General features: G+C 34.5%; 2 protein-coding genes and 1 pseudogene across 2 annotated transcripts; all 3 read left to right on the forward strand.

Annotated features, from left to right (window-relative positions):
- The first annotated feature begins 9076 nt into the window (after window positions 1-9076).
- On the forward strand, window positions 9077-10002 carry LOC148122481 (olfactory receptor 5J3-like; annotated as a pseudogene).
- Window positions 10003-16400: 6398 nt separating this feature from the next.
- Window positions 16401-17339, forward strand: LOC148122482 (olfactory receptor 5J3-like). The gene has a single exon (XM_087903830.1). It carries the CDS (start codon window positions 16401-16403, stop codon window positions 17337-17339), a length of 939 nt encoding a protein of 312 aa, XP_087759956.1.
- Window positions 17340-24624: 7285 nt separating this feature from the next.
- On the forward strand, window positions 24625-25557 carry LOC125399463 (olfactory receptor 8I2). The gene has a single exon (XM_048432877.3). It carries the CDS (start codon window positions 24625-24627, stop codon window positions 25555-25557), a length of 933 nt encoding a protein of 310 aa, XP_048288834.3.
- The last annotated feature ends 82 nt before the right edge of the window (window positions 25558-25639 follow it).

Consider the following 25639-nt stretch of genomic DNA (forward strand, 5'->3'; position numbering starts at 1 on the left):
CTCTGTCCTTTCTCTGACTCTGCAAATTTGATGTGAATCTTCAAACTGACTTCATGGAAAATTATTAGTTTTTCATAAGAGTCACATAAAATTTTACACCAAAATATTTTAGTTTTTTGAATTGTGAATTACTATATTTCCTCAGAAAAATTTTAAATGTGCCTAATGACTAGACGTCCACGAGTCTTTTTATATGGGTCTATACAGTCTCCATAAAAGCAGAAATAATTATCTTCCATTTTTCATACAATTTTCATAGTATGCTAAGTGGCTGAATAACAATGTAGCTGATGACTGAAAGATTTAAGTAAACCAGATTCCATGAAACAGTCCTATATTGTGACAATTTGTGTGGCTTATGTATTTAACTGAAGTGTTAAAAGTAAAATTATTAGATAAAGAAGAAAGGAAAAGAGCTCCTCTGCATAAAAAATATAGAAGTTGGGCTGTTAAACTTGGTTTAATATAAAATTGAATCCATCCCTAATACTGTCTAGGTAGCCAAAAACCTAAGACTAGATAGCCTAGTTCCATAGTGTAAAAACAGTACCAGCGAGCTACTATAAAGGTAGCAAAATGTGCCTCCTAATGACATTCTGCTGTGCTCAGATGAACTTCTTGCCCAGCCATCATCAGAGAAGCTTCCTTCTACAGTAGATGGGAACAAATACAGAGACCCACAGCCAGACAACATGTCGAAAGTGAGAAACCTTTGAACACTCAGTCCTAAATAAAATGTCTTCATCAAAACTCTCCCCTCAGGAACAAAGGATCCCTGCAGAAGAGGAAGCAGAAAGAGTATACAAGCCAGAGGACATGGAGGACATATTAAAAATAAGGCCATCCAAGTTAATAAGAGAGACACTCATGAACTCATAGATTCTGAAACACCTGGAATTCTGTCATTGAAAAAAGTAGGCACTTGTTCCTATCCTTAATCCAAAATATATCTGCATTTGATAACCATTTGAGAAGGAAAATTTAGTTTTCTCCTAGGAAGTTTTGCTGGGAAAATACACTGTTTTTGACGGTATACCATGTGCCTAGGGCTAGATTATCAATAAAACACAAATTCAGCATTACAGATTTCTAATGTATCTGTATTATGTCAATACAGTATGACAAGTATTATGTCAGGGCAGTTTTTGCTTCTTTTGGTTTTAATTTTATCATATATATTGTTCTCTTTTTCACCATAGAGCTCCATTGTATATGTCTCTTGGCCTATGACATTATGCTTTTATAGGATTCATGAGTATGTGAATAAGTGGATCTCTGCATCTATATCTTTATATTGTGGCTTTTCTTTTCTTTTCTTGTATCTCTTCCTTCTGTTTATTATGTCCTATTCTAACATTAGCTTTTATTCTGCACCGTATTTTTTTATTATACCTTAGAACCCTGTTTTTTTTCTAATGAGAGATAGAATATAGGTATATTCAGAAAAATTAAAGGGAAAGGAAACTGAAATCAAGATATAGGAGAAAAATTGTTTTCTATAAAAAGCAAAACAAAGAAAGTCAAAAATTATAATGAATAAATAATTGTTGCATAAAAGATAAAGGGAGTAACCTAAATATCAGAGATGTGGACTTATCTGGGAATTTAATTAGGAAGCAGAGATACACACAAATAAGTGATAGAAGAAAAGAACATAATATAGAAATATCAAACTAGTAATTCAGAGGTGATAGACGATTGGACTGTTACAGAAAGAGATAAACTATTTAAATAAGATGCTGTTTCATTTCATTAGAACGTAAGTCTCAGACATTCCTTGTCAGTATTTGTCGGGTTCGCTATTTTTAGTTTGTGTAATAACAACTAGCAGTCTCTTGTCCATAATATCCAATAACTGTGTTGTGGTAGCTGCAGATCTCTTATTCTGTGGTCATTATAACCCAAAGTGTCATCATGCAGATGCTTCTGTGAGTGAAAAATATTCCAATCATAAACGATCAGCTGGTAGACCTCCTGACAGTGGAAGTGGGGGTGTCTCTGACTCTTTTACCTTCTTGTGGGACCCCTTTCTTCATACTGGGTTGCCTCATTCAGCCTTGAAATGAGGATATGTGCCTAGTCTTGCTGTAACTCATTACGCCAGGTTTGCTTGATATCACTGGGAGTCCTGCTCTTTTCTGAAGAGAAAGTAAGGAGGATTAATCTGGGGGAGAAGGGAGGTGTGTGCTGGGGATGAGTGAGAGAAGTAGAGGGAGAGGAAACTGCAGTCAGGAGGTAACATATGAAAGAATAACAATATAAATAATAGTATATAATAAAAATAATAGGTAAGTAAAACATTAAAGTTCAGAGACATGGACTTTTCTAGTACGTTCTCTACCTGCTTCCCTTGAACTCACTTACTAAGAAGTTATTTAGAAACTGGTATTGAGGTTGACTTAAATTTATTTCTCTTTTTCATCTCACTGTTTCCTACTGTAGAATATCAGAATCATTTACAAACAGAAAACAATTTCTTATTCTCTATGTAATTTATTGCTCAATTGTTTTCTCATTCTGCAGAATAGGTCAATATTCACATAATGCCTATATAATTGCATAATCTAAGCTAAAACATTTCATTATACATGAGTAAGCTTGTGTATGCTTATAGTATTTTATATTTAATCCTTATAATATCTAAAACAAAGTAAAATATTTTTGAAAATTACTTACAGTGTAATATCTATATCTAAGTACCATGTTTTATTATACCTAGCTTATTTTTTTATTTATTCATTTTCCATTCAAAAATTTATACGTCCTCCCCTCCTCCCATTCGCTTCCCATTTCCCCACTCATCCTTCTCGCTCCTTAAGAGAGGGCAGGGAATCCTATCCTTTGGGAAGTCCAAGCCCCCACAACCCCCCATCGAGGCCAAAAAGCCAGTAGAAACAAGTTCCAGTGCTTTTATCAATGGCTTCTCAGTCAGCCACATTCCGAGAGTACGGTTTGATGGCATGCTTGTTCAACCCCGTTCCAGCTGAATTTGTTGAGCTCCCATTAGAACAGGCACACTGTCTCAGTGGATGGACCAACCCCTCATGATCCAGACTTCCTTGCTCATCTTCTCCCTTCTTCTGCTCTTCAACTGGACCTTGGGATCTCAGTCTGTTGCTCTGATGAGGGTCTCTGTCTCTATCTCCATCCATCGCTGGATGAAGATTCTATGGTGATATTCAAGATAATCAGTGTGATAGTGGGGCAAGGACAGTTCACCCTCTGCTCTGCTGCCCAAAGACCTAGCTGGGGACATCCTCATTGACACCTGGGATCCCCTCTAAAGCCAAAACTTTTGCAAACCCTAAAATGGATTCCTTAAAGTAGATATCTTCTTCGTTGCTCCTATATCCGCCCTTCCTCCAACTCCACCCTCCCACTCCCCCAAGCTCTCTCCAGTCTTTCTTTTCTCCCTTCTCTCTGCTTGCCCCAACCCCACCCCCACGCCTAGCCCATCCCTATGCTCCCAACTTTTGCCCTGCAATCTTGTTTTCTTCCAATTTCCAGGAGGATCTATATATGTTTTTCTTTGGGTTCACCTTGTTATTGGCTTCTTTAGGCTTGCGAACTTTAGGCTTAATGTCCTTTGTTTATGGCTATGGAAATCTTTCTTTATAATGTAATTCTAACTTTGATGAGAAGTTATTCAGAATTACATTTTGTTTTATTTTATGATTCACGCAAAATATTTTAGGAATTGTTTTCTAATTTTAAGTTCCTTATACTATATCCTGTTTGTAACAAAATTGATGCTTATTCTCAATTTTCTGGTTTTGAGTTTCAAAGAGTTCAGAGCATATTTCTCTTTATTCTGCCTCCCGCTTCCTTCTAGTCTCTCCCCTTGCTGGTTTTCTTCTACCATTATTTTTACATGCTGGAGATGGAACCCAGGACCTGGCAATTATAACACAAATCTAACATTACCAACATTCTCAGTCAATGGTAAACATTGCTTTATATGCATATGCTTCTAATAAATTATTGCAGTAAGTTGCATAAGTATCAACCGTGTTTCTGTATGTCAATAACAAACTATTATAATCTGAAGTTAAGAATATATATCTTTGAATTTACAAAGTATTTATGGATGAATAGGATAATGGTAATCAAATTTTTAAAGAACTGACTATTATAAATTATGGCTGAATGATATCAGTGTTGCTTACTAGTGGAGAAGTGTTAGTAGGTTATAAAACTCCATTTTTAAATATGCCTTCAAAACAACTAATTCCTTAATGCATAAAAATTATACTACAAAGCTTATGGTGGCTTTGCTGTGATTTGTTGACTATTGCAAAAATTTCAGAAAAATCCATAAAATTTTAGTAAAATCCATAGAGTAGATTATCTGTCAGTAGGAATAGAACAATTAGTTAATGTCTTGTACAACAGTCAACAATGGAAAACTCCAAACACAAGAATAGGATTGAAAGCATCCAGGTATAAAGGAATATAATGCTGTGTCCTTCATGTTGTGCCATGATGTGTATATTAAGAGGTTTGATCAAGTAATGATTAAAATTATTTTTAAATATCCAGATTTTCTGCTATAACACCTTTAACATGACGGTTCTGCAGTACTGTCACACATTTTCCATGTATTAGGCTTTCTTAATAATCCAGAAATGTCTGGCAAGAGGAGAGAATAAATGTATGTTAAGTACATTGTTTTGCATAACATCTAAGCCTCTGAGGATTGGGTTTTCTGTGTAAACTCTGGGAATCAATTCTCAGGAAGTGAGACAAGTTTATATTACCACAGACAAAAGCAGTGACTCACACAAGGACTTTTAAACACATCATTGATTCTTTGAGGTTGGAGACAGAAAATGATATTTCTTGAAAAGACAGAATTGGGGATCTATAGATTTTCTTTTATTTTGATAATGGTCATAATTCCTCTGAAACAAAAATGCCAGTCTGTACAAAGCACTCCATATCTAATAGTAAATGGGACCTTGTTAAGCTAAAACTCTTTTTGTAGTAAGAGACATGATCAACCAACCAAAGAGGCAGAGAATGCATGTGCAGCTATACATTTTACAAAGGAGTTCTATGTAGAAAGTACTAAGAACTCAAAATAATAAGCACCAAGAAAATAAACAACTCAATTTAAAAATGGGCAATAGGATTGACAAAAGTCTTCTCAAGAAAATAAAGACAAATAATTAAGAAATACCTCCTTCCTCTTACCCCAGTTAGGAAGGGTAAGTTGTTAATAGGCAATAAATGCACGCAAGGGTATAGGAAAGGAAATCTGCCACATATGGTTTATGGGAGTGCAACCTGGTATAGCCATTATGGAGTCACTATCAGTTTTATGGGGGTGATTTATTTTCTTTTATTTATTTTCAAGATGTTACTCTACAGGTCAGATGAGCTTGGAACTAAGTAGTAGTCTAAAGTATTCCAGAATCAATGGGGATCTTTCTGTCTCAACATCCCTACTGCCTGTTTTTGGGATTATAGGCATGAGAAACCTCACAGGACTAGTTTTTGTTTTAGAAAATCAAGGCATACGCTTTAGAGGAAATTATCTGTAGCTTTGAAAATTGAGAATAATTCTTACTTAAACATATGCGTAGAGAGCACCTTAAAACACTACTACAAATTTCCATGCAGACATGATCTTAGGTAAAGTAAATGACTGGAAATTTCTGCACAGGCTGGTACACCATAGATGAAGAAAGCATTAAGCAACTAAAGGTGTGACATTGATTTTACTTGATGTGATTTCTGTTATTCAATCTCATTAAGACGAAAATTTATTTTTGTTATTTCTCATTGTGCTCTTCCCAACATAGGACCCACTGATATTTCTCTTCATTTGCTTGTTTTCTGTTTGTGACTTAAATCAAAGTAACTTGTTCTGGAAAGCATGGTAAAGTACTAAGAAAAGATATGTGTTGTTTTTGTTGCTATATTTTTCTAAATTATATGGTCTACTTTTTGACTCTACTTTTTTCAATAAAATATTCAGGAAATGGAATGCCTTTGGGGAGCCATTAAGTTCCTATGAGTCTCTTAAATCCCTGTAGAAACACAGAGAAACTGTTAGTAAAATGTGTATTACAGCCTTCAGAGTTTGACTCCAGGGAAGGTTTTTTTGGAACCAAGGCATGTATATAACCGACCATCTTATCTCAACTTGTCTTCCGTCATGATTTTAATAATCTCACTCATGTTCTCTTTTCAAGGTTTCTGTGGATTTGAGTCTCCTAAATGTAAGGATAGATTTCAGTTTCTCCAGTGCTACCTGCAAATTTGTCATTTGCTGAATTTGCCCATCATTTTAAAAAAAACCTTTAGTGTTGTATTTTAAATTCTGTTTGCAAGAATGTTAGAGAAAACATGGTTCATAGAGGGCCACTAGGTTCTTAAAGGGGCTGTGATGTTGGATATTTTTTCTTTTACTTGTAAACTAAATTCATTTATTTAATTATTAAATAAACAATCATATAATTTAGCTACTGTCTTACTGATTAAACTCAATGTCAAAATTTTATTCTGATTGAGTTGCCAAATTATAAAGGGAAGACTAGTTGTAACTTACTTATCCACTTTTTTGTTTTAAATACATTTCTTTTTCTTTATGAACATCAAATAGTATTTACAACTATTCAATACTTATATATACATACACAAACACAAACTCAAAAATATATTAAGTCAATTGTGTGTTAGGTCATATTACATCATAAAATAAGAATTATAGTTTAATATAGGTACTTATGTAAAAATAGATTCTTATGTCTACCATTTAAATATGATAAAATAGATACGATATTATTTTCTTCTTTAAATTATGAATACCTATTAACTGTGGTTCTTTTTCAAAGTTTTAATTACAGTATAAGTGAAACAAATCCCAAATGAACACATGATGACATCAGTGTTCAATATTACTCTTTAGATGATGCTGTCATTTGTCTAGTTTTCAGAAAGACTAAGATTCGGAGACATTTACTGAGTGATTTATGAAACATGTCCTGTGCTCCAGAAGGTATTGATGATATCAGATGGGTTGGCCTCTGTGGAGATTTGGAGACTGTGTTATAAAATGCAGGGATCATGCCACCCACGCCAGGGGAGGTGTTGACTACTGCCTTGGAATCTAAGAGAGGTTCCATGGAATGCTATGGGACATTTCAGAGTGACAAGTCCTCTGACTTTTAATTCTGAGAGCAAGTGTCACATACCCTGTGGTTTGTGGAAGTGGCTGCCCTGAGGCCGCAGTCTCAGCATGAAGCAGCTGTTCTGCTCACTGAAGGAAGCCTTAGAATAGATTGGGACAGTGAGATAATGTCTCTGGAGGCCCTTGTTTAAAATAGGCTAGGATGTCTTGCAAGCCCCCAGACCACCCTTGCTACGGTAAGTTGCTTTGTGTGCATAATCTAAATAAGTCCTTGGTTAACTCATGATCTATAGTTTCTCTTTTAGATAAAACTGTTGACTGAAGCAATTGTTTCCAAAGCGTATAAAAGGATTACTTAATAAACACACAGCGTGCAGTTTGCAAATACTATTTTTCACACTGCATCCCCTGTGTCCTTGTTTGTTCGACACTCTTACCCAGGGATCCCCAACGCTCTAGATGTTGATAGGCTTCCAGCTGTGATAATGATATCTTTGCACCCTTCACTTTTTTGTAGTTTTTTCATTTCTAAAATAAGCAATAAAAGGAAGATATAAATAATTGAACTGGTACTGTGTTTTGAAATAACTGGAATCAAGTGTACAAAAAAGGGTACATATGCCATGAATTCTGCAGAATAATTAATAATAAATAATTACAATAATAAGTTACAAATAATTTGATAATATATAAATAGTAATAAATAATAGTTAAATAAAATCAGCATTGAGTAGAATTTTAAGGCATTTAAAGAAGCTAGTTAAACAATGTTCTTCTTGGGGATCAATAGTTTGGAATGTGACTTAGAATAAGTCAAACAGGCATGTTCATTTAAACTCTACATTATGCATGGTTCTCCAGATAGGAAGCAGGACCACAGCAGTATAAGTAAAACAAAGAAAAATATTTCTCATAACAAGCAGTTAGTATGTGTTTTATATTTTTTTATTTGTGACATTTATGTAAAGAAAAATTGAGTTCCAGGGAAACACTGAACTAACAGACATTGCCTATTTTAAAAATTGGGTTGCTTCAAGAAAGCAAATATAATTTGTAAAGAGTTGTCTTAATATTTTAAATATCTGTTATATTTTTAAGGCATTTATTTTTATATAGACTATGGAAGCCAGGAAACCTCAGAGTCCTGAGTTATAGAGTAAGTGTAAGAGTTGAGTGCCTGGCCTCTGCTTATTGACACAGTTAAAAAGAAAACAAATAGTCACAGGCAATGTGCAGAAGACTTAAATATCATGTACAAGTCCTTGTGTTCAATGCACATGCCAACACACAGACATACACACATACACAACTGCCAACATGTGCACACATACACATCTACACACACTCACACACACTTGGAGAGTAAGACCAAATTTGAAGGCATAAAGTAAATATAGTTATCAGTATTACACTAGTGTTTATGTGGGTTCATAATAACAAAAGGCAATGCTGTACCACTGAGGTTCATTCTGACTAAATTATCTCAGACTTTTAACATGGTTTCTATGTTGATATATTTTTGCATTGCTGCTATTAATGTTGATTGAAATGATAAAACAGAAACATAAAATGGAGACAAAGATTATATTTCCAGCATAAGTACTTATGCTTTATAAATAAGATTTTTACTGTTGTTAGCCAGACTTCTGTTTAGTTTTATGTGAAATATAATATAATATATTTAATTTAATATATATTTGCCTAAGAATCCAACATTTTCTTTATCTAATCACGGATAATATTACCAAAAATCAACAAAACAGCATCAAAAAATGAACTTTTTATTAAATTCTTTTGTGCTTATATAAGCAGGGGTATCAAAGGGAAGATTCTATATTACAGATAATTTGGCTAGTTTGAAATTCCTGAGATGTTGATATTCTACTGGTACGGTCGATTTATCTGAGTCCATCGTTAACAGGTACCAAGACACACAAGTTCATGGGTGGTGTCAACTTTACTTTTGTCACTGAATTTGACAAATCGTGATGAACTCAAGGTGTTCCTCTTCATATTGTTCCTGTTGATCTGTGCCATCTTTTTGTTAGGAAATATAGGTATGTTCTTACTGATCTACATAACACCTAAACTCCACACGCCCATGTATCACTTTCTTAGCTGTTTGTCATTTGTGGATGCATGGTATTCTTCAGTATTTGCCCCCAAAATGCTGCTGAAATTCTTTGCGGAAAAAGAGACCATCCCATTCTCTGCATGCATCCTGCAATATTTTTTGTTTGTATCACTGCTTACCACAGAGGGATTTCTGCTGGCTGTAATGGCTTATGACCGCTATGTGGTCATTGTGAACCCATTACAATATACCGTGGCCATGACTAAAATGGTTTGCGTTGGGCTTGTGTTGGGCTCATGTATAGGAGGTTTAATTAATTCAATGATGCATACAATTGGCTTACTGAAGCTGTGTTTCTGTGGGCCAAATATCATCAGTCACTTCTTCTGTGACCTTCCTCCCCTGTTGAAGCTGTCCTGTTCCGACACCTCCATTAATGAATTGTTGCTTTTGGTCTTCTCTGGAGTCATTGCAATGATAACCTTCTTGACTGTGATGATCTCCTACATCTTCATTGTTTCTGCTATCCTGAGGACCCACTCCACAGCAGGCAGACACAAAGCCTTTCTCCACCGATGTTTCCCATCTCACAGCTGTGACCTTGTTCTATGGTTCCATCAGCTTCAGTTACATTCAGCCAAGCTTGCAGTACTCCTTAGAACAAGAGAAGGTGGTGTCTGTATTTTACACCCTGGTGATTCCCATGTTGAACCCACTGATTTACAGTTTAAGGAAAAAGGAAGTGAAGGATGCTGTGAAAAGGGTGAAGGAGATGAAGCTTTTCTCTTGTTGATTTAAGACAAAGATACAGAAGATATTTATTGATTAAAGGAATAATGTTTATAAAAATTGAATAAAAGTTAAAATAACTGAATTATAGTATTGCTTCAAGCTGAACATGGTTATATAGTGCTAAAAACACATTAAATATTATACCATAAATGTATGGGTCATATTTTGTTGTTTAACCTAAACCCTAGGCTCTGACCTAGGATATTTATCGAATATAATTGGTAATATTTTTATTCCCTCATATGAATTGAAATTCATATAAATATGTATATTTCTGATATAATTATATATATGTGTGTGTATGAGTGTGTGTGTGTGTAAAATATAGATATTCTGATATACCAGTAAGGATGCCATAAAAGAAAAAAAAATAAAGTTTGCAACATTTAAGATACATCTCAGCTTATTCATTTTTTTAAACAACATAAATAGCACTCCAACACCAAAATGTTGTCTTACAAAAATTTAACCAGTTAAAGATTTTAAATTTTTTCCCTGGTAATTTATAGTAATACTTTAAATTGAATGTGCTGCTTTAAAAATACCTTGATGATTCCACCTCCAAGATACTACTTACAATTAATCCATGTTGGCAAAGGAAAAATAATTTTTCTCCAGCAAAGTGTCACTGAATATGTCAGTCACACTCCAGAGAAGGACCCTTCTACACAAATCACAAAGTCATTATTTTGTGAGATTTTCATTTGTTTTGGTATTTTTTTGTCTCAATGGTTTTTGTTGTTTTGTTTGTTTGCTTTTGTGCTTCCTTTTAGTTTTGATTTTTTATCTACTTTTTGGATTGGGGGATTATTTGATAGAGAAAACATGAGATTAGGTATGTAGGGGAGATCTGCAAAAAGTTGTAGAAAGAGAATATTTGAATAAAATCTTGTAGATAATTTCATTTAGAATTGTTTTGAAAAAGAACTTGTTTGCAGATCACATTTGTCTATGTGGGAGTAATATAAGTAGTTCCTACTCATGGGTCCTACTTCCACATGTGAAATTCGACATAGAGGCAAAGCTCAGTAAGTTCCTCTGTGTTGAAAGCCTTAAGAAAGCAAGTGAGCAAGGTAAAAATCTCCCAAACATTCATGGAGTAGTTTATGATGAAGGATGTAATTCATCAACAGTAAATAAATTAGATTGTGTCAATGTTTGAGGTTTGATTTAGAAGCATTCTACATTCTAGGTCATCTTGAATACAGGAGACATTGTTTCTCAAAATCAAATCAAAACAAATATGCCTTTGCCTGAATTAAATATTGACGCCCTTAAATTTAATAACATATTTTTCATATTAGAACTTACACTAATTTTTGAAGTATAGTATAAATATATTTTTACTCTTCATTCCTAGAAATTTAATGTGTTAGATTGGATACCTAATATTTTCTATATGAAAATTTAGACAATTTCTCTAGTAATTTGGGGCCATCTGTAATGTAAGTTATATGAAGTCAATTTTTTATGGGAGGAAGGTAAAGATAAAAATCAAGATACAATTGATCTAATAGGGAAAAATGGAGGAGTAGAGGTTCCTAAGAGAAGGGGAAGGGAAGATAGGTAAAAGAGGAATATAGGAAAGATAAAAATAAGGGTGACTAAATAACACACATGAAATCATACTATGAACTATTTTTTTACTAAAAAAATTAAATGAATAAAGCATACATAGAAAAGCACAAGGCATGAATTCTGTGTATAAATGTACATACAGAGTTTTAATGATTTTTTTCCTCTGGGCTTATGATACTCCCTCAAATACTCAAATGTTACCTAACAAAAACCACAAAAATCAGACATGAGAAGCACTCTTTTGAGTTCTTTGCCAGAGCTTTCTAAGACACCCAAAACATAGAAACTACTGCTCTTGACCATGGTTATTCCTCAGACGTGAAAGGTAACTTCTTATTTCTAAAGACACCACATACTTCAGAAACAGGAATCAGAGAGCTTTGAAGTATAACTGAACTCAAGGTCTACTCCCTGAGGAATAGCTTCATGGTATGAAAGGCATTATGCATGCATCCAAAGGGTGGAAGTAACACACAGTCTCTCCCAACTCTGATACCTATAAACCACATAAAAAACCAGTATGGTATGATAACCCTATTGTTGCAATAATGGCACACAACAACTGTGCAATTGAACTAATGACTGCTTAATAAAAGAGTTATTATGATTGGTGCTGGAAATATAGCTAACTATTCAGTGGTGGTAAAATCATGGTTATTGGAAAAGGATCTACAAGAAATACTTTACAAAATCAAAACACTCACTAACAACAATCTATACAAAAGGTAGTTGCAAACTTTACCCCTCATTAAGGAAAATTCTCTTCACAACAGGAGACTGCTAAAGAAAAATACAGCCAAATAAAATGTATAGCTGTAAAGCCAGTCACAATGGAAATATCAAGAAAGCATTTCAATGCCAATCAGGGAGCTTTGTGCAAGTGGGAAATGAAAGATTATAGTACTAGAAGATCAGAAAGTTTGACGGGAGATTTTGCCTATTAGGAGCATCAGAAGCTGTACCCATAAAGTCCTACAATTGATGTGGGATTCCCCTCTGTATGCTGTGAATACCACTGGTCAATATAGAAACTGCCTTGGCCTGTTGATTGGGCAGAACTTAAGTAGACAGGGAAAACTGAACTGAATGCTGGGAAAAAGAAGGAAGAGTTAGTGAGAAGTCATGTAGCCCCACTAGAGACAGATGACAGATCTTTAGCTGGTAAGCCACAGCCACATGGTGATACACAGATTTATAGAAATGGGTTAAATTAATGTGAAAGAGATAGCCAATAACAAGCCAGAGCTAATGGGCCAAGCAGTGAATTAATTAATACAGTTTCAGTGTGGTATTTTGGAGCTGAGCAGCTGGGAACAAGCAAGTGACCTCCTTACAACAAATTGGCTTGCCAAAGTGTGCTAGCTGCATCCACGTAAAACCTAAAGGCTTATTTTGGAGCAGAGCAGTGGGAAATGAACAAGCTACCTCCAACAACGTGTCATGACTGCTTAAACATAAACTGAACAAGGATAAGAAAAATGGACATGCCATACTGGCTGCAGAAAAGCCCTTGAGGCCTCAAATCCAGACAAAGGGTTATAAGCATTTGAGAAAAGCTTGGAGAAGGAGATGTGCTCTTCCAAGATAAGCTCTTTCCAAAGAAGGAGCACATCAATCAGTTGTCCAGTGCTAAATGATCAGCCTAGAAGACATACAGATAGAATTATGTAGACTCATCAGTTTATATTTGGGAATATGTGTGTATGTACAAAATTACATATGCATGAAATAACCAGTGAAAGGAAAAGAGGCCGTGAATTTTAAGGAGTGCAGGGCAGGGTATATGCAAAGTTTTTAAAGTAAGGAAAGAGAAGGAAGAAATATTGCAATTTAAATATATTGCAATAAACAAAATAAACAAAAGCATTGAAATGACATTATGTTGATTAAAGACCCTAACAGGTCTGACTGCCAAGGACATAGCAAGCATTTAGTAAATAGAAATGTTTTTTTGACCTTTTACCTAAAAGAAAAAATAATCATTTTAACAAAACTGATTATATTATTCACCTTATATTAGTTTTTAAAAAATATTTAAGAGATTATTCAATGTTAACTGACACTTTTGTGAGCAGTTGCTATATTTATTTATTTGGGTTTTGTGGGACTTATGCTAGTGACTTATTTATGCACATTGCTCTTCAATCAAAAATATTTACAATATCATTTAAACCTGCACTGAGCTTTTAAAATATTTTAATCTATTGTTTAATTATTCAGGCTAATTATTATTCCAATGTGAAAAAATGCCAGTTAAGAAATATATAGAAGTGTCATAATTAAATATATTAACAATATCACACAGTATTGAGTATATGAAAATAGACAGAGGAACATAACTACACAGACACACTTTAAATTAAATCATATTCAAGTCTTCTGTGTTTTCACATTGAATATATACATGTAATATGCACAAATGAAATTGGTATATAAATTATAATTTTAAAACAGAAAATAATTTTTCCTGCTTTTCTTTGTACTGTTACAGTTTTTTGGAAACATAGTGAAGTCCTTAACTTCTTCAGGGCTATCTAAAGCATTTACTTTAATGAATCCCAGTGTTTGCAGTACCCGGGGGATTCTATCCTCTAAAGGCAAAAAGCCAAATATAAATTCAAAGGTAAGAAAATTTAGAAACAGCCCTATTTTGTGTCTTCACAACAGGTAAGTGCCCTGCTTGTTTATTACAGTACCTCTTTTATTATTATCTACACAGGTTTACAAAATGAGCAATATCCCCAACACATGAATAAAACATTATGTAAGGTCACACGACTCTTGTCCTTCTGATCGTGAGTTCAGGAAATGGTGTCAGGAAAATGCAACAGTCAATGGTCACTCCCTATCCAAACTGTAGGCATGTTCTGCATTTCCTCAGATAGCTGTGTTTAGTTCTGTATAGCTTTACTTTTTGCAAGTTAAAAAGAGAACATAGTTGAAGAAATCTTTGAAAATCTAGAGGATCCCTATAAACTGTTGAGTAGAGGAACAATAAGTTAAACTTTTCCTTTGTTAGCCGAAATAAGTTTTAGACTCAGATAAAAATTTGCTCAAATACAACTTATTTTAAGCAAAAGAGAAATCAGTCTAGACAAAAAAAATAAATCACAATTAGACAAATTAAAATATCAGCTAAAAAAATCACTGAATTTAATAAGTCAAAGGAAATATCATAAATTCTGTTTTCTTAAAGTAAGACTCATTAAAGGAAAATGAGGAGGAATATTAAACCAATAACAATTTAAGATAGATTATTCCAAAATGTCATTGTAAAGTTTCTCAGGACAAACTTACTTTGTCTTTATTTTCCTTTATTTTCTGTGTTTATTAGCCATATATCTGCAAGGAATATTTGGCACCCTATGTTAGGTGTGACAATTTTTCCAGATGTTTCTAGATTATATGAACAACTTCCACTTCAGACAAGTTTGTGGGTAGATCTACTTCCTTATAAAAAGCTCAGAGTCCTCTGATAGAAGACAAACCATCCTTTAATTTGTAGCATCAATGAAACATAGAAAGTTAATGCTAATTTGAAATATTTGCCTTGTTTTAAATGGCTGGAGAGAAATTTGAGCCCCTATTTTATCATCCTTTACCTTATCATAAATATCAGGAAAATGTCTTTCAGGTAATTAAGGTACAACAATTGTGGAAAATCATATCTATGAATGTTCAGTTAAAATGACATTTTCTATCCCATTTATGTGACATGTTCTCTAAATTTTCTTACTGAAAACTGTTGTGCCCCAGCATATTATAGATTCTGAACACTTGTACATTAAAAGTTTCCGATAAGCATCAATTTCTCACTTACTAAATATGTTACAAATCAACAAATGATATTATTTATTTGATGTTATATCTTGAAATAAAATAAATCCATTTCTCTAACTTTTGTGAATTTAAAGGAAGACCTATTGGTCATCACATGGGTAATAGGAATGTAAATTCTTTCTTAACATATATCTGTTTCCTTGACTTCAGGGATTAAAAGACTAAAGGAAATACTTAAAACATTGTGAAAAATGTCTGACATTTGTTAATTCACACTGAAGAATGAACATTGCAAAAAATCAGAGAAGGGCTATTTATTGTCTCAAAGACTAATTTTGTGGGAGATGGAACAGTTAATTGAAGGAAATTCATCTCATTATGATAGTTTTTCTTCTTAATAAATGGAAAGGTTCCAGTCTCATTTTCCTCTTTTCTTCACTGTACATTAGTTAGATGCTATTGAATATGCTTATTTATATTTATGAAATATATATGTATGTACATTATATTTAATACACCCATATTGTATTTTCCTTTTTAACTTACCAAAATATGATAGAGAACAATTTTTAGATGTCCTAACCCACATGGTTAATGTTGATAAAATTTTGTTTGCTTGCTTTTTTATTCTTTCAAAGTAGTTATTAACCCCTGGAAGGTGAAACTCATTTTTCTCATTCTGGAAACTTTGAATATTCTGTTACCCATAACCCATCGACTGAACTCTCTACCAGGAAAAAAAAAAGTAAAGACCTGATTCTTACTGTATCTTCTACACAGTACTGCACTTTCTCTACATCTTTCTTCATATGACACATAATGCCAATTTCAATTCCTTGATGAGGGTCAAGTTAATGTTTTTAAAAGCTAAATTCATACTCAGCTAATTTTAATTTAATTTGGATTATTATAGCTGAAGATGAATATTTTGACATTCTTAAAAGATGTGAATCGAGTGATTTCATGATTATAAACTGTGTCCTCTGGTTATATGTTTTTTTCTCTGGTCCTTTGCAGATCCCCCATAAAGGAATCATATCGATGGCTGACAGAAATTTGAGTGTGACAACTGAATTTATCCTCCTAGGACTAACGGACGATCCTGTGCTGAATACTGTACTCTCTGTGCTGTTCCTCTTACTCTATGTCATTACTGTTGTAGGCAACTTGTGGATTATCTTAATAATTTTAGCTACTGCCCAGCTTCATTCCCCCAAGTACTTTTTCCTTAGCCACTTGGCTTTCTTGGATTTCTGCTATTCATCGGTCTTTCTTCCCAAAATGCTGATAAACTACTTGTTAGGTCAAAAAACGATTTCGTATCATGGCTGCCTCCTACAGTATTCCTTTGTCAACTTGTTTCTGACTGCAGAATGCTTCCTCTTGGCTGCGATGGCCTATGATAGGTATCTTGCCATCTGCAGTCCGCTTCACTACAGAAGTCTCATGACCCCTACATTTTGTATCTACCTGGTGTCTGCCTCTTACCTGCTAGGCTGTGCCAACTCACTCACCCACTTGAGGAGCCTTCTCAAGCTAACTTTCTGTGGGCCCAATGCCATTGACCACTATTTCTGTGATATTCCATTGCTCTTTCAGCTCTCCTGCTCTGATACCCGCCACAGTGAGATTTTATTCATTGTTCTTTCTGGGGCTACATCTGTAATTACACTTTTGATAGTAATTAGCTCCTATCTAGGGATTCTTATTACTGTACTGAAAATACATTCTGCCAGGGGAAGTTATAAGGCTTTATCTACATGTGCCTCCCACCTGATTGTGGTGACACTCTTCTATGGAACAGTAATATCTACTTACATGGGAACCAGCTCAAGCTTTCCACGGGATATGGAAAAGATCCTATCTGTGTTTTATACACTTTTGCTGCCAGTACTGAATCTCTTGATATACAGCATGAGAAACAGAGAAGCCAAAGAAGCCATGAGAAGAATGATTAAAAGAAAAGTGTTCTCTCAGTGATGTGGATTTCCAGACAGATGTTTAAGACACACTTATTGATTCTATAGACTAAGATGTCATTAAGGTCCCACAGGGTTTCAAGTAGGGGCAAGTAAGTAATTTTGAAAGCAGTTATTGTTTTTAAATACGAGTTCATGGTGATTCTTTAATATTTAATAATTTAATATTTAATGCTTCTATTAGCATTAACTAAATATTCATCATGTTTTTCTTATTCCGTATGTACATGGCACACATGCTATATGTATGTTTATTATATACATTACCCTATTGTATATAATATAACAAGATTGCAGATTGCCCTTTCCTAATAACACAGGAACCCTTCCTTTCCCAGCTAGCCCCTGGTGATTGCAAGTTCTTTGGAGACATATGTGAGTAGTTCCAAGAACTGCACTACAGTTACTGATGGGACATAGACAAAGATGTATTTCTGCATTAATTTCAAACTCATAAAAGATCCACTTTCTCCACAACTATACACAAATCTGTATACCTAGTTTAATGTTGGAAGGGAAGACAGAAGAGAGAATTTGTATGTGAAAAAAAAAAAAAACGCCGTTTAGTGCATCACTAAAAGCTGATTGGAAAATTTTAATGTGTTTGTTTCATTCAAGACATGAGCATGTATTCTCTAACAACAATAAAACCCCACATGGAAAGGTCTCGTGGTAATTTCTCTCCTTCATTAAGTGAAGATGCCACAAAGAATGGATTATCACCATTCCTGTTCTCAAAAATTCGGCCTTTAATATAGCTAAGAACAGTTAAACAGTTTTTGTTATTTTTTTTCCCTTGAAGAATCTCAGAAGTCCTCTCTTCAGTAATTTCCTGTCACTGGTATCTACATTTCATTCTCAAATGATGTTCTGAAAAATCTAATATCCTCTATAATTGATTAACTCCATTTTCCAGCACTGGCTATTTTAAAATAGGATTGTCACTTTTCTTCAAGAACAGAGTTGAAGAGGAGAATAAAAATCATATAAAATTCATAATTGAGAAGAACTGATTGCATAAGTAACCTGTATTTATATTTCTTTATTAGAGCTCCTCATGGCTAGACAATTTTACAGATGAAACAACTCAGGTCAAAGGATGTGAGCACAGACCACAGGACAAACTTTACAAAAGTCTGACAGATGAAAATCAAAGACACATGTTTTATGCTTATAAATAAGCCTTCTTCCAGTTAGCATTAATAAATAGCACTTATTTTATATTTTTTCTATGCCATCACTCACTTAGAACAATAGAAATTTTAATATTTAGTACACAATAGATTCCCCCCTTTTACCTTTAACAGTTTAATGTAGGCATAGTCTTCATTGTAACCTTATGCATTCCCTAATTACTTTCACTTACTGTCTACCACTATTACTAACTCTATTGCAAAAAAATCCTACAACTGTTTTCAACTTCTCCCACACTTCTTCTTGTCTAACTATTTTGTGCTATTTTTGAACAGATTGTCACTTCTTCTCTGTGTGCATGATGGCAGCACTATGTCATATCCGGTAGAAAGTAATCTGTCATATCCAGTAGAAAGTAATCTGTAGTACTCTTCTCTGTCTTCCTACTCTTGTCTTTTCATTCTATTTTATCTGATGTTCCTTGAACATTAGAGGAGGTACAAGGTTTTCCACCTCTATCTCCATCTCTGGATACTTATTATTGTGATAAAATTACTTTATCTTGTTCAACTCTATTGTCCCTGTATTTATAATAAAATCTCCATCATATAAAAGATATTTAGTATTTCTTTATTGAAGAAATCAGTGATATAAAATGAAATAACTTTTCATCTTCTTTTAAATCATTTCTTTTATTGTTTAAATTATAACATAATTACTTTATTCCCCCTTCCATTTCTGTGGTGAGCCTACAAGTATTATTCAGTAAATGAACAACTGGCAGATTTATTGAACTAATCCATGGGAGTTTGGAACTTCATATGGAGGAACTTGTTTTGCAGAACTGTGGGAACACCTGGGTTTTTTTTTCTTTTCTTTTTCTTTTTTTTTTGGATAAGTCATTGTCAATTCCGTAGAAATATTGTGAAGTCATGGCATTTCTTCCTTTTATAGTACCCCAGGAGTGTATAAATCTGAATTTTCTGTAGGGCAATAAGGTACCTTTTCCATACAATGAAACCCTGGTGTGAAAGCCCTTGAGCAGTCAAACCTTTGTTCACATAGACCAAATCTACATAAAACTAGTATTCCACAACTTTCTTTATTGACAGTACTCACTGATAAAGAAGAAGCCTCAAACAGGAGAGAGTATATTTGCTCTAATAACAAACTAAGGAAGGTGTAATCTACTGCTCTTCTGTTCGAACTTAACAAATTACTACTATTCTGTACTTACCCTTCATCTTGGTTTCAGTTAACATAGGATCATAACCCAGGAAATTAACTGTTTATAAAGGGAAAATCCTGAGTCACTAAAACTAGCATCAGAGAGAAAAATTGTCACTTGGACACTCTGCTGGAGTCAAAAGAAAAATTCTCAAAAGAGATTCTGTTTCACTCAACCATCCAGCCACTAATTCATCAAGCCCATAGGTCACCATGGATACCAAGGCTGTGCTGCCAGCCATTAGGAAGTTTCACAGCCGCACCTGCTCTGGGATATAAAAAGAAAATATTATTTTTAATTTTTTAAAAATATATCTTCTCTTATTTTACATGCCAAATCCATTTCCCACTCCCTCTCCTTCCTTCTGGTCCCTCAACCTTCTCCCTCATCCCATATCCCACCTATCATTCACTGCTCAGAGTGGGTAAGGCTTCCTATGGGGAGTCAACAAAGTAACACATTGCTTTGTGCCAGGACCAAGCCCCCCCCCCACTATATCTAGACTGAGCAAGGTTTTCCTCCAGAGAGAATGGGTTCCAAAAGGACACAATAAGCAGTAGGGATAAATCCCGGTCTCACTGCCAGTGGCCCCACAGTCTGCCCCAGCCACACAACTGTCAGCCACATTCAGAGGGTCTAGTTTGGTCCTATGCAGGTTCCCTTGCTTTCAGGCCATAGTTGGAAGGCTTCCAATAGCTCAGGTAAGCTGTTTCAGTAGGTATCCAAAAAACATTTTCTTGTCCTCTTTGCTCCTATTGTCACCCCCTTTCTTCGAATGTTCTTTGGGAGCTCAATCCAATGCTCCACTGTGGTTCTCTGCATCGGCTTTTATCAGTGACTGGATGTAGGTTCTAGGATGACATTTAAGATAGTCATCAATCTGACAACAGGGAAAGGCCAGTTCAGCCAGCCTTTTTACTATCGCTTAGGGTCTTAGCTGGGGTCATCTTTGTGGATTCCTGAGAATTTCTCTAGTGTTGGGTTTTTTGCTAGACCCATAATGGCTCCCTCCATCAAGATATCTCCTTCCTTATGCTTTGTCTCTGCTCTTCACTCATCTTGACCATTCCTTTCCTTCCTCTATTGCTAGTGGGCTTGCAAACTTCTACAACCACTCTGGAAATCAGTCTAGCCTTTCTCAAAAAATTGGGAATCAACCTACCACGGTACCCACCAATACCAATTTTGGACATATACACAAAGAATGCTCAATCTTACTAGAAGAATATCTGTTCAACTATGCTTACAGCAACATTATTTGTAATAGCCAGAACCTGGATACAACCTAGATATCCCTCAGCTGAAGAAAGGATAAAGAAAATGTGGTACATTTACACAATGGAGTACTACTCAATGGTAAAAATAAAATGAAAAAAAAATGCCATCTTGAAATTTGCATGCAAATGGATGAAAATAGAAGAAACCATCTTGACTGAGGTAACCTTGACTAAGAAGGATGAGCATGGTATGTACCTATTCATGGGTGAATACTAGCTATAAAGCAAAGGACAAGGAGCCAATAGTCCATGACCCCAGAGAAGCTAAGTAACAAGGAGAACTCTCAAAGAAACATTCATAGATAGCCCTGGTGAGGGGAAATAGACAAGATCTCCTGAGAATTTGGAGCATGGAAGTGGGGGTATAAGGGAAGGAAGAAGTGGGGAGGAGGGAAAAAGGGGAAGGAGTAGAAGAATAAAGTAAATAAATAGATTTATTTTTCAATCTATTAAAACCAAACATGACTGGCAAAAATATAAAATAAAGGAAGAAAGAAAAAGACATAAATAAAGGAAAGAAGGAAGGAAGGAAGGAAGAAAATAGGTGGAATGATCTCTAATGATGTCCTGATATACTCATATTTCAGTGACTAACCCAATCATCATCAGGGAATCTTTCTCCAGAAGCTTAAGCAAAGGGATGTAGAGACCCACAATCAAACTTTACAGAAAACGCAGGATGGAAATCTCCATCTGAGAACCTGGAGCTAAGTGAATCCCATAGAAAAAGTGGAGTGTATCTGGGGAAGAGGGGAGGTAGGGAGAAACTGGGAGGAATATAGGAAGCAGAAGCTGTGGTTGGGATGTATTATAGGAGAGAACAATAATTTTTTAAAAAATGTTTAAGTAGCCAATTTATGAAAGGAATACTTGTAACAGTTTTTAAATATTGGGATATTAATACTATGCAAAGATATGAGGACATATTCTTTAGTAAGAAGATAAGGAATTAAGATTTGAGCACTGTGCAATGTGGCATTCTACATATGAGAATGCATTTGTGGTTTTAAGGAAACTACTTGGAGCAATACCAGTAAGATTAAAAACTTCCCCACTCACTCATAGTGATATGCAGTAGAAAGCTTCGAGTCTTAGAATACTATGTTTGGTTATATAGCTGAAAAGCAAATTATTATTAAGTCTTTGCATTGATTTCTTGTATAATTGACAGAAACTATGATTTTTCATGACTGTAAATATCACACTTGGAGAAAATTGTATAATAAATATTTATACATATATGTATAAAATATTTCACAAACAAATCAGCTAAAGGGTTGAATTGGATAGTCATTAAATATCTGTGTTAGTCACAACATAGTGCTAAATCTTCATCTAAGATATATCATCAAAAGTAATTTTCATAAAGAAGCAAGGTATTTGTCTATGTTGCCATAGGACAATCATACACAACATGGATCAGTGAGGATAAGACATACTCCTAAAGTTAATGCATAGCTATGGAAACAAGTCCATGCTCATGTTTTCTAAATAATTAAATTATCTTTATCAGCCTAATTTTCCATATAAAAATCCCTAAGTTAACAAAAATATTAATTTCTGAGTATAATTAACATATTATAAAGAAAAAAATAAAAAGTCCAGGGTGGTGATATTTCAGTGATGCTCTATTCTGACTGTTAAATGCAACAAGCAGACTAGTCACACCAAAATCTAATGTTATAATAATGTCTCCACTGAACATATTTTCTTTAATATAGGTTCAGACCTTAGAGTACAATTAAAACATAAACCTCAAGAGATCAAATGTGGCAATTTATAACCTCCTTTATTATGTGAGCTTAAGCATCTGAAAATGTGTGTGCATAAAAAGTCTCCATAGCACAGATTGCTGAAGGCCATCCTTTGTTGTACAGCCCTTTTAGAAATATGCTGCCAATAAAACATTTTGAATAAGAATAAAGGCTTAAGGAAAATTAAGGACTTTTTAAATTGCTGGAAGTCATATCAAATAAATGACAGCTAATTTAGCTTTTATTTCTACTTCATCAGGGAAAAGTAAATAAATATAACAATTAGAATTATATATTATCAAAGTCACTAGCAGTTATAAATATCATGGCATGTGTAAGGGCTCACAATAGATGAAAATATCTTCACGTGAAATAATCTATCAGCAGCAAGACCAATAATCAGACCCAAAGAACTGCATTGATGAGTCCTGGAATGCAGACAGCCAAGGAGGTAAAAGTAACGGATATAAAAGTAAACTAATGGGTGCAGAAAGAGAAATAGACTTCTTGGGCAAGTGTATGCAAGCATCATAATCTTTCAAAGGTTTGTGGGCAAGTATATCTGTAAATATAGCTATAGTATGCCTATTCTTTTCACACTAGATTGCTTTTTCCTTTTACAAATTTGCATGTTTCAGAAGGTATTAAGAAAGTTATTTTTGTGACAGACAAGAAACATGCTGTCATTGTAAAACTTCATACTAAATAAGCAAATAAATACATAGGAACATTTGTAATAATGAGGCACATTATTAAATGATTAGCTAGGCACAAAAGGAATCAAGACCCTTTGGCATGGTGTGTTAAATATAAAAACAAATCGGCGTTAACTGGGTAAGCTACTTTCACTTTTACTTATTTATTTGTCAGTGATTGAAAAAGAAGCTTCTCCTGTTTGCATGAGATCATCTTACAATGTTTTGGTTTAAATATTTTTTTTTTCAGATTTTTCATCACTGTTTTGGGATCTACTCACGAACAAAGCACTTGTTACTTCATGATGTCATGTGTAAATGTAAACTGGATATAGTCATGCTCTCAGCATTCTCAGGTAAAAGAACTGGAACTATGTTAAATATTCTAGTCTGCCACTTCTGAAATCAACAACAGGAAAAATAAGTGACAGAAAACAGAGACGTATGAACACATTTTTTACAAAAATGAAATGTGGACTGGGTGTTTATAGTTTTCCATCATGAAAGCTATCTGAAATGTACTGAGACTGAGACAATATTAGGTGTGCTCATCTTGTCCATAAGTTGTAAGTTAAATGTTAAAAATTTATTAATCAAAAATTAAATTATAATTAAGTAAATGGATTACAGTTGCTTTTTAAGAGTAGGCTAAGACTGTAATAAATAAATCTATTGAATGATTGATTCCAATAAATAAATTGCTAGGGGTAAAATTTTGTCCCAGTGATAGAGTTTGATAGAAAACAGTAAATTTATCAGGAGTATCTTGTAACTATTATGGGTATGAGGCATTAAAACATTCAAAACTCTATATAAACCTTCATTTGGCTATCCATTAGCAATTTCCATTTGCTTTAAAATAAGTCAAAGGCTAGAGATGGAGCTCAGAGGGTAAGAGCACCTTCTGCTACTTCAGAGGAGACTTGGTGAATGTCACCCATATTAGACAGCTCTTCAACTCACACATTTCCACGTTCCCTTCTGGACTTTACAGATACGCACAAACACACACAAATAATGAATTAAAATATATTTAAAATGATAAATACCATAACATCTTTCAACATTTACTACCTATTCATATTGATCTCAGTGCTGGAGATGAAGCTAACACTGATTCTAGGACCTTCTGTCTTGAATGTTTCTTTAAATTTTCTTACTGTTTATTTAAGGTAAATCAATAGTTGAATTATCAAAAATGGCAGAGAATAATTTCACAGAAGTGACACTCTTCGTATTCAGTGGATTTTCAGATCATCCAGAATTGCAAATCAGTCTGTTCTTAATTTTCCTTTTTATCTATCTCTTCACCGTCTTGGGCAATATTGGGCTAATCATGTTAATAAGAATTGACTCTCAGCTTCACACGCCTATGTACTTTTTCCTCAGCAATTTAGCATTCATTGACATATTTTATTCCTCAACGGTAACACCAAAGTCACTAGTCGATTTCCAATCCACACAGAAATCAATTTCCTTTGTTGGTTGCTTTGTTCAAATGTACTTCTTTGTTGGTTTGGTGTGCAGTGAGTGTTTCCTTCTGGGTTCCATGGCCTATGATCGCTATGTAGCAATCTGCAATCCCTTGCTATATTCTGTGATTATGTCCCAGAAGGTGTGTAACTGGCTGGCAGTGATACCATATGTGATTGGATTCACAAACTCCCTGATCTCTATCTGTGTGATAAGCAGTTTGCCATTCTGTGATTCCTACATCAATCACTTCTTCTGTGACACCACCGCTCTTTTAGCCCTGTCCTGTGTAGATGCCTTCAGCACAGAAATGGTGATCTTTGTTTTAGCTGGTTTTACACTCCTCAGTTCTCTCCTCATAATTGCTTCCACTTACCTCATCATCATCTCAGCCATCCTGAGGATCCAGTCAGCCGCTGGCAGATGGAAGGCCTTTTCCACCTGTGCCTCCCACCTCACAGGGGTCATTGTCTTCTATGGTTCCTTGATTTTCACCTATTTGCAACCTGATAACACATCATCACTCACCCAAGCACAGGTGGCTTCTGTGTTCTACACTATTGTCATTCCAATGCTGAACCCACTGATCTACAGTTTGAGGAACAAGGATGTAAAAAATGCTCTCCTGAGAGTCATCCACAGGAAACTTTTTCTATGAAAAATCATGAGCATTGCAAATAATAAAAGATCTGGGCCATTTGAAATAGTTACTTCAATAGTCAGGTAATTGTAGAGTAAAT

The sequence above is a fragment of the Myodes glareolus genome, chromosome 3, assembly GCF_982192425.1.
Source record: "Myodes glareolus chromosome 3, mMyoGla1.1, whole genome shotgun sequence".
Taxonomy (NCBI): domain Eukaryota; kingdom Metazoa; phylum Chordata; class Mammalia; order Rodentia; family Cricetidae; genus Myodes; species Myodes glareolus.

Excerpts from the sequence above, each read along its gene's own strand:
- LOC148122482 (XM_087903830.1), top strand. The coding sequence starts at position 16,401 with ATGGCTGACAGAAATTTGAGTGTGACAACTGAATTTATCCTCCTAGGA.
- LOC125399463 (XM_048432877.3), top strand. The coding sequence starts at position 24,625 with ATGGCAGAGAATAATTTCACAGAAGTGACACTCTTCGTATTCAGTGGA.